Here is a 9,397-nt window from a genome sequence, read left to right as displayed (position 1 = left end):
CCCCGGAGCGGGTTGGCCCGTTCCCGGGGAGGGGATGCCCAGAATAGCTCCGCTATCCGATTGCGAGGGGCCGCGGCCGTCTGCACCGCCGGCTCCCGGGGGCTGACATTTGAGCCCAGCCGCAAGACGGGCCGGGCCGGGCCGGGACTGCTCGGGATCTCCCGGGAGAAGGAACGGGATAAGGAGCGGGATGGCGGGCGGGAGGCGCCGCGGGGGTGGCGGGCGGCGCGGGGGACCCCGGCAGCACCCGGAGACCCCCGGAGCGGCCTCCTCGCCCGCGCCCCTCTCTCCTGCAGCCACCGCGGCCCAGCCAAGCGCAGGCGCTGCCCCCAAAACAGGCCGCTCCAAGAAGGCCCCGGAGGAGCCAGCGCAGAGGGCTCCAGACGTGGATTCGCTGGGTTTCCAGGCCATGGACCGCAACGTGCCGGGGCTGTCCCATGTCATCCTGCAGAAGCTCAACATGAAGAGCTACGAGGACTACAAGTGAGTGAGCACCCATGGGTGCCTATTCCCCACCCCCGGGAAGAGCATCCCACGTGTCCCCCAGCAGTTGGAGCACCTCCCATAGCTCAGTCCACCCTCCCAGCTCAGCTCTGATGGGCTCCTGAGTGGAGCCCTCCAAAGTGCGTGGCTCCCTGTCCCCACCCAGGCCAGGATGCTCCTTGGCTGGAGCTAAAAACCTTGACAGCCTGAGAGAGAGAGAGGACATCAGCCCCAGCATTGTGGCAGTGGGCTGGGTTCTGCTCACCCTCTAACATCTGCAGGTCTGCCATGGACGGGAGGAAGAGCGGCAGCGATTTCGGCATTCGGACATATTTTGACATGTTCCAGAAGATGGAAGACACCTTCAAGTTTTGTGTTGAGTGCAAGAAACTCTCCGATGCCCTCCCGGACCCCAAAAGCCTCCGGCGTTGTAAGAGGTACGGTGGGGATGGTCTGATGGCACAGGGATGGATCCATCCCTCACTTCCAGCCTGGTGGCTGGGGTACAGTGAGGGGTGTGTGACCCACCTCCAGCCACAGGGCACCCTCAGAACAGTGACACAGCCCTGAAAAGGGGGTGGCAGGGAGCCAGTCTTGGTGGGCTGCATTGTGCCCCCCAATCCCCATGGCTGGGCATGCTGCCTGTCTGCCCAGGTGCCAAAACGTGTACTACTGCGGCGTGGCGTGCCAGCGTGCCAACTGGCCCATGCACAAGAAGTTCTGCAAGAAGCTGAAGTTGGTGGCCCTGGACCGGCTGGTGGAGTGGCTCGTCTTCACAGGTGGGGCACGTTTCCCTCTCCAGGCCTGACCCTCATACCAGGCTGCACAGGTCCTGTGCTGGGATATAATGTCCCTTCTCCAGCCCCACTCCCACAGCACAGGTGGGACAGGCAGCCTGAGCTGTGGCACCACCACTGTACCCTCCAACCTCCTCTTTACCCCACAGGGGACATCCCATTTCCCACGGACACCTGGACAAAACCCGCCCGGGACGTGAAGGGCTGGGAGGACTGGTTCTCCATGCAGGAGCAGCTGGAGGAGAAGCTGGGTGCCATCGTGGCGGGGCGCTACATGACCCTGCTCTGGGCCAACGCAGGGAAGCCCCGGCCGGAGGAGGCAGAGCTGCGGGAATCCATCCGGCGCCTGGTCACCGATTTCCACTCCCGGCCTCTCACCATCGGCCTGGGGCTGCGGCTCTTCGGCATCGACCCCCTCACCAGGCCCCTCACCGTGCACGTGGTGGGGGCTTCCCACGTGGAGACCCTCAACACGCGCCTGACGGACTACGACGAGCTGACACGGATGTTCCCGGGGCACCAGGGCATGGAGATGGTGATGGTGGGGGTGGACGTGGTGGATGGACCCATCATGAGGCCACCCCTGACCACGCTGGCGCCCCGGGGAAAGGTCTATCTCAGCAGCTACAAGGGGCTCTACCACGACTTCTGGGAAAGCCACGTGGAGACCAAGCTGGCCGCCCGTCCTGACCTGGTGGTGGGCTTTCACCCGGGTGAGTGCCTGTGCCATGGAGGGGTCAGACCCTCACACCCCACTGCCAGGATGGGGATATCCACAGGGCAGACCCTGAGCACCTTGGCAGCACCTGGGGCTGAGCCTGAAGGTGGCCTGGGACACACCCAGGGCTTTGCACCAAGGCATAATGGGCAGCTCAGGGTTACCCCTTGGGACATGGCTGCCTTGTCTCCCCACCAGTCACACTCTGGCCTGCCTATGTCACCCACTTGCAGGTGAAATGGATCCTTCCCCTCAGGTCTCAGTGCTGAGGCTTAGCCCAGGACCCAGAGTTTGGGGTGCCCCACATGCTGGTGGGGAGCCAGACCCCACCTTGCTGAGGGCTGCCAAACTCACTGCCAAACTACTCTGGGGTGTCCAGCAGAGTGGATGCAGTTGGGGTCAGCTTTCCCCAAGGCCAGGGTGGGATGGGAAAGAGGTGGAGCCCTCATGGCCGTGTCCCCACAGGTTTCCATGCCTGCCCAGACCTGCTGGCGGGCTGGCTGCCCACCCTGCTGCTGCTGCGGGACTATGGCCTGCCCGTGCTCTTCACCGTGTACAGGTGAGTACAGGTGAGTACACCCCGCTGAGCCGGCACAAACACCCACTGACGGTGCCTGTCCTCTCTTCTGGCAGCGAGCAGGAGCTCAAAGCGTCCCTGCAGATCCTTGTGGAGCTGGAGACGCACATTGTGGGTTATGCCAGCAACCCCTTTGCCTCCCTGCGGCCTGAGCAGGTCTACTCCAGCCCCAACAAACCGCCCGTCTACTGCAGCTCCCACTACATTGCCCTGCTGGGAGCAGAGGCTCTGCCAGGGGCCCAGGAGCTGGAGGATGATGATGGCTGGCAGGGAGGAGAGCCCAGTGCTGCTGCTGTGGCTGGTGGCATTGCCCCAGGGCTGGGCTGATTCCTTGCTGCCCATCCAGGACCTCATCTCTGCATCCTGGGATCAACGATCCAGAAATCCCTCACCACACACATGCAGGCCTGGAGGGTGCAGCACCCCAGCACAGGCATGGCACCCTTCCACAGCACCAAATAAATCACTACCAGCAACCAGCTGCCGTGTCTCGAGTTTTATTTCCAAAAAGGCCTTTGTTTTCCTAAGGAAAACAAGGGGCTGAGCCCACCCCAGCCCCTTTGGAGCAGCCACGGCCTCTGGAGGGACAGCAAAGGGGACCCCAACTGCAGGACCAGCCGTGCCGTGGGGTCTGGTGGGGAGCCCCAGCCCGGCGCTTGGCTGTCACTGTCACCCTCGCTGTGCCCCCATGCTGGTGCCTACCCTGCAGGGCACTGCTCCAGCCTGGCAAGTGAGCACCAGCCGGCACCTCCCCACTGCTCGCCGGCCTCGGTGGATCTTGCGGACACCGGAGCGGGTGGAGGCGAGGTGAGCAGCTCTGTCCTGGCGGGGTCAGACATGGCAGTGGTGGCACTGACCCGCGTGGGCACCCACAGGGAGGCCGGCACACCCCAGGGCTGCCAGCGCCCTGCCAGCGGGTGCGGGTCCCTCCCTGGGCTCTGCGCCTGCCGGCGGGGCCGGGCCGGGCGGCAGGGCTGGCACAGTCCGGCACGGAGCGGTGTCACTCGGCACCAGCGCGTTCCCGCAGCGCGGGCAGCGTCAGGGTCTCCGGCGCCGACTTCTTCCGCGGGCGAGCCTTGGGGGGAGCCAGGAACTCGGGGGCCTCGTCGCTCAGGGGGGTGGAGGGGGCGCTGGCAGGGGCCGAGTGCGTGGCCGTGGGCTGCCCCACCTCGCTGACCGAGATGGCCGGTGCCACCAGGCCGATGAGCTCGTTGGTGGCCTCCTGCGTCTCCTGCTCGTAGCGCCGCACCTCCTCCATGGTCATCCCTGCCGAGCACAGCCGGGCTTGGGGCCGCTCGGCACCCCCTGATCCCGGGGCAGCCCCGCCCCCCGGCTCCCCACCGAGCTGGGGGACAGGAGGGGGACAGGGGCTGGGGACAGCCAGGGGAGGGGATGCTGGGCAGCACAGCCAGCTCCCCGATTCCAGCGCCAGCCCAGGCAGCAGAGGGGAGGGGATGGACAGGCAGCGCAGGCAGCGCAGGCAGGGGATGTGCGGGGAGGGCAGCTGGAGGGGGGACACTCCGCCGCGGGGTGCGGGGGGGGCACAAGCCCCCCTGCCTGCACCCACCCCAGGCAGCAAGGCGCGCTCCGGGGTGTCCATCCCCGGCAGGCAGAGGGGCTTAGGGGTGCTGGCTCCCCAGCTTTTGGTTTGTGGCCACTTGCATCTGAGTCTCGAAGGCCCGGACCTCTTCCAGGGACATGTCTGGAAGGCAGAGAGCCGCTCACCGGGATGGCCTGACACCCGCCACCAGCTGTCACCAAACCCGGGGCCCCCGTCCCTGTGCCTGCAGGTGGCAGCCGCCTGCAGTGCGTGTCCCTGCCAGAATGGGGGTGCAGGCAGCACAGGCAGGGTGCTAGGACCCCTCTCCCCGTCCCCTTCGAGGGGTGCAGGGGAATATGCAGCATGCAGGGGTGCAGGCAGGGGTGAGCAGGCAGCAGTGCAGGCAGTGCAGGCAGCAGTGCAGGCAGAGCAGGCAGTGCAGGCAGTGCAGACAGTAGTGCAGGCAAAGCAGGCAGCACAGGCAGTGCAGGCAGCACAGGCAGCACAGGCAGAGCAGGCAGCACAGGCAGAGCAGGCAGCGCAGGCAGTGCAGGCAGCAGCACAGGCAGAGCAGGCAGCGCAGGCAGTGCAGGCAGCAGCACAGGCAGCACAGGCAGAACAGGCAGCAGTGCAGGCAGAGGAAGAGCAGGAGCTGTGGTGGGGTCAGTGGCATCAGCAGTTAGACCTGCAGCCCCCTCCCTCTGTGGGCACCCTGTGTCCCCCTCCCCACAGCCCCAGGGTGACCCCACGGACTCACCGCACCACTCGTCCACCCAGGCGAAAGCCTGCCGGTGCCCGATGAGCAGGATGTCCCGGATCACCTGCAACACCACAGGGGTCAGCACCCTGTCACTGCCCCACCCAGTGCCCCCCAACTCCCCTCGGGCCTCCCTCACCTTGTGCACGAACTGCTCCACCCGTGTCTGCAGCCCCCAGACCTCGAACTTGACGCTCACCAGTTTGTAGGAGCACATGATGGGCTTGGTGTGCTGGCGCCAGCCCTCCCGCAGCGGCCCCCGGCCTGTTTTGGCCGAGCTGAAGAAACGGGGGTCCTGAGGGGATGGGGAAGATCAGGGTCATGAGTCCCCCCTCGGGACAGGAGACAAGGGGGTGGTCTCAGGGGAGGCTGAGGCCATGAGGGGGTGGCCTTGTCCCCAGCCATGGTACCTCCAGGCTGCGGTAGTAGCGCTCAGGGATCTCGTCGAAGGCGATGTCCAGGAAAGAGACCTCGTGGTCGCCCAGGATTTTGTCACTGTGGAAGATCTGGGGAGGGGAGAGAGGGGTGAGTGACACGGGCAAGGGGTCACAAAGTGTTGAGTTTGCCAGTTCTCAGCTGCGGGGCACACTCACATTCTCGCTGTCCCCACAGTTGTCCTCGTACTTGGTCTCGATGTAGATGGAGAACTTGGGCAGGAAGGAGCACTGCAGGGAGTGGCTGTCAGCTGGTCCCCGAGGGACGCCACTCCCAGGGATGCCCACCCTGAGGGACACCCACCCTGAGGGACACCCCACCCCCAGGATGTCCATCCCCAAAAAATATGCAATCCAGGGACACTGATCCTGAGGGACACCCACCCAAAGGACACCCAGCCCTGAGGGACAGCCACCTCCAAGGATGATCACCCTCAAGGAACACCCAGCCACAAAGACACTCTCTACAGGAAATCCAAACCCCAGGGGACACCCACCCATCATGGTGACACCCACCTAAAGGATGCTTGTCCCAAAGGATACCCACCCCCAAAAATGCCCCCTGAGAGCCCCCTCCCCAGCCAGCTGCCACATCCCATGCCACGTCCTTACCGTGTACTCTGCAGGGACACCATGGCACATCGGCATCACAGGGTGGCATCAGCAGGTGATATCACAGGGGAGAGAGGGAGCAGTGAGACCAGGGGCAGGTCCTGCAGCCCCCCCACCACTGGGCAGGGAGGTGGTGCCCGAGGGTGCCCGTCCCATGCCCTGCCCAGGGCTCACCCGTGATGGTGTAGGGGTAGTAGTTCCAGGCCTTCTCAGTGATGTAGAAGATGCGAGGGGTCACTGCCCGTGCCCAGCTTGGCAGTTTGCTGTGGGGAGCGTGTCAGGGGACCCCCCTCAGGACAGGACAGGGCTGGTGCCACCCAGCCCTGCACTGCCAAACACAGCCTGGCTCTGGGACCCTCACTGCCACCCCAGGAACCCTACCTGCTACCTAAGGACCCTCACCTCCACCTCAGGGTGCCCCCAGGCACCTCAGGACCCATCTGCACCTCATCTGCATCCCAGCACCTCTCCCAGGAGTCACTGCCACCTCCCCAGCACTTGCATTGAGCTCCAACACTGTCATGGTGCACCTCGGGACACCACCAGGGACCCCTGTCACCTCCCCAGGACCCTCTCCCCTGCCCCAGCTCCTCACCACACACCCTCACCTCCACTCCAGGATGCCTCCAGGGACCCTCACTTACACCTCAGAACACTCTCAAGGAGCCCTGTTACCTCCCCACGACCCTCATTTGCACCTCTGGATCATCACCTGCACCTCCCAACATCCTCAGAGACCCCAGGACCCTCCCCAGTGCCCCACTATTCCCCCACCAGAGACCCCTGCCACCTCTCCAGCACCTTCTCCTCTATGCCAGGACCCCCCCCCAGGGATCTGTGCCTGCTCCTCATCTCCACCCCAGTGCCCCCACCCTCTCCTCAGGTTCCCCACTCCTCCCCAGACACCCTGACCCCCTCCCCAAGAGACACCCACCCTCCCCCAGGACCCCTCCACCTCCCCAGGGCTGAGCCCCCCAGGGTGCTCCTGTTCCCTCCCAGCACCCTGGCAGGATCAGGCCTTCTGGGGAGCTGGAGGTGGGTTTTGATTAATTTTCAGGCGTTATAAATAAATTTCAGGCGAGAGGGGAATCGTGAGTGCTGCAGCTAAAAATAACCCGTCTCACACCAGCAGCTCCTGGTGGGGAGCAGCCCGTGTCCACAGGCAGCTGAGGGGACACGGGGACAGCAGTGCTGGGGGCCAGTGGTGACACCCCCAGGGCCAGGGCATTGCCAACCCCCCCATCAGGCACCCAGCAGCACCCAGAGGTGGGTGCCCACCAGAGAGGGGTGGGTGCACCCCTGTGAGGTGGGGACATGTCCTGAGGTGGGGGCACCCCCATGAGGAGAGGGCAGCCCCCCAGATCAGTGTAGACCCCCAAGATCCTCCCTGTGAACCCCCAGGCTGGCTGCACCCTGGGACAGAGCTCCCTAAGTTGGGTACAGCCCCTGAAGACAAGTCCCCAGGAGATAGATGGGTGCAGCACCCAAGATTTGTGCAGCCCCCCAAGATCAGAGCACCCCAAGAGATGGGTACACCCTAAGAAATAAGGGCAGCTCCCAAAATTGGATGCAGACCCCAAAAATGGGTGTGCCCCAGGATTTGGGGACCCCACTGAGAGACACACATACAGCCCTTGAAGGTAGGTGGGTGCCTGGGAAATGGATGCAGCCCCCCAAGATCAGTGCACCCCCAGGAAATGATGGAAACAGCCCAGGAAATGATGGGGGTAACACTGGGAATCAGCCACACTGCAGCATGTCCAGGACACAGGAATGAGGTTCCCCAGGGATTTTGGAGGAAAAGCTGGGGCCACCCCAATACCTGCCCATGTCTCCCCACCCTGCAGTGCCCACCCAGAGGCACAGGCTCACCTGGAGAGGTGGACACGCTTCTCAGTGAACTGGCCAGGGCCGTGCACAGGATCCTCGTGGGGCTCGTTCTTCACCACCTCCACGCCTTCTCCCTTCTCGCTCTCCTGGTGGCTGTGCTTGCTGATGGTGTAGAGCTGCCCCACGCGGTACTGCAACCACAGTGCCCACCCTCAGTGCCACCGGCCCCGGCACCGCCTGGGGGCTGAGCCACGCTGCCCAGAGGGGAAACTGAGGCACGGAGCAAGGGGTGCCACACCCTGAGCCGTGCAGAGGGCAGGGGGCACCCTGTGTGACCTCCCGTGTCCCTAAGCTGTCCCAGCTCCCCTGTGCTTTCCCAGTGCCTTGCAGAATGCCTGGAGGTTTTCTGCTCAGCAAACTACCTGGGAGCCAGGAAAAAATGTGTATCTGTATGATATTTATGGATGTATCTGTGTCAGATATATAACCGTGAGGATGTGTGTGTGTGTGTGGTGATGCAGCTGTGCAATAAAGGTTTGACTGCTCTGCTGAAGATCCTGTCCACCACTGCATTAACCAGGAAGATTTTCCCACCCCACTCTGCCTAAATGAAAAGCTTCCCCAGGTGCCACCAGGGAGGGATGGGCACCACTGGAGGCTCCCACTCCCCAAAAGGCCCCGTGGGCTCCAGGTGCTCACGAGAGACCTTTGCCCGATGGCATCCAGGCTCCCTGCCCGAGCAGGGATGGAGCTCATGGTCCCTGTCGTGCCATGGGCGTCCAAACCCCGGTGCCCTTCGCCTGCTGGTCCTGCTGTGCCTCTGTGCCCTGGGCCAGGATATCCCCCCCAGGTACAGCTCAGCCCTCGCACGGTGCATCCCCAGCCCGGCACAGCCCAGTCCCTGCCACAAGGAGCCAGCAAAGGGGTCACCGTGCCCCCCTCAGGGCAGGCAGGAACCCATCCCCTGGCTGAATCCCACCCAGAGCCCTGACCCCACAGCACTCCCCTCTCCCCTCCCGCCCGGCGCTGCCCCTGCCTCACCTCCTCGGTGGTGAGCGGCATGCAGATGCGGTACTCCTTGACCAGCATGGTGCCACGGGCAGGGCGACACGGTGCCAGTGACACGGGCACGGCGGGGGGTCAGGCGGAGGCGTCGGCGCTGGCGGGGCCGCAGCTCATTGCGGGGGGCGGCGGGGGGGCGGCGGCGGTGCCTCCCCCGTCCCCATCCCCGCGCCCCGCGCTGCCAGCGGCCGCCCCGCTCCCGGTGACTTCACGAGGCGTTGCCATGGCACTGGCGTGAGGTCACCCGTGCGAGGAGCCAGCCTGGGGGGACCCGAGTGGGGACACCCCAAAACCCTCCCGGCCTTAACCCCTTCCCTGCCGGCCGGATAAACGCGTTCCTGCACAGCTCTCCTGGAGAACGCGTGTCCCCCCAAATAGGGGCCATCCCTTTGGGGGGCCATCCCTTTGGGGCTCCATCCCTTTGGGGTGCCATCCCTTTGGGGGTCCATCCCTTTGGGGGTGACATCCCTTTGGGGGGTCCATCCTTTGGGGGTGACATCCCTTTGGGGGTGACATCCCTTTGGGGGTCCATCCCTTTGGGGGGCCATCCCTTTGGGGGGTGCCATCCCTTTGGGGGGTGCCATCTC

At 64.7% G+C, this 9,397-nt stretch overlaps 1 protein-coding gene and 1 pseudogene across 2 annotated transcripts; one reads left to right on the top strand and one right to left on the bottom strand.

The window, feature by feature from the left end:
• Window positions 1–190: 190 nt before the first annotated feature.
• Window positions 191–3,018, top strand: MSS51 (MSS51 mitochondrial translational activator; the record flags this gene model as incomplete). The annotated part of the gene is made up of 6 exons (XM_083872517.1): window positions 191–483; window positions 765–920; window positions 1,138–1,262; window positions 1,430–1,993; window positions 2,464–2,557; window positions 2,632–3,018. The coding sequence occupies 6 exons, from the start codon at window positions 191–193 to the stop codon at window positions 2,900–2,902; spliced, it is 1,503 nt and encodes a 500-aa protein (XP_083728643.1). The 3' UTR covers window positions 2,903–3,018.
• A 185-nt stretch (window positions 3,019–3,203) lies between these two features.
• Window positions 3,204–8,895, bottom strand: LOC310915368 (cytoplasmic phosphatidylinositol transfer protein 1-like; annotated as a pseudogene). Its single transcript, XR_014592758.1, has 8 exons — window positions 8,790–8,895; window positions 7,791–7,939; window positions 5,919–6,181; window positions 5,466–5,537; window positions 5,283–5,378; window positions 5,012–5,167; window positions 4,873–4,936; window positions 3,204–3,841 (listed from the first exon to the last, which is right to left on the bottom strand). The product of XR_014592758.1 is annotated as a cytoplasmic phosphatidylinositol transfer protein 1-like (transcript).
• Window positions 8,896–9,397: the final 502 nt, after the last annotated feature.

Source organism: Zosterops lateralis (genome assembly GCF_965231275.1).
Source record: "Zosterops lateralis genome assembly, chromosome: 15".
Classification (NCBI taxonomy): domain Eukaryota; kingdom Metazoa; phylum Chordata; class Aves; order Passeriformes; family Zosteropidae; genus Zosterops; species Zosterops lateralis.
The sequence above is the reverse complement of the archived record's forward strand: the minus strand, read 5'-3'. Positions and strand labels throughout refer to the sequence as shown.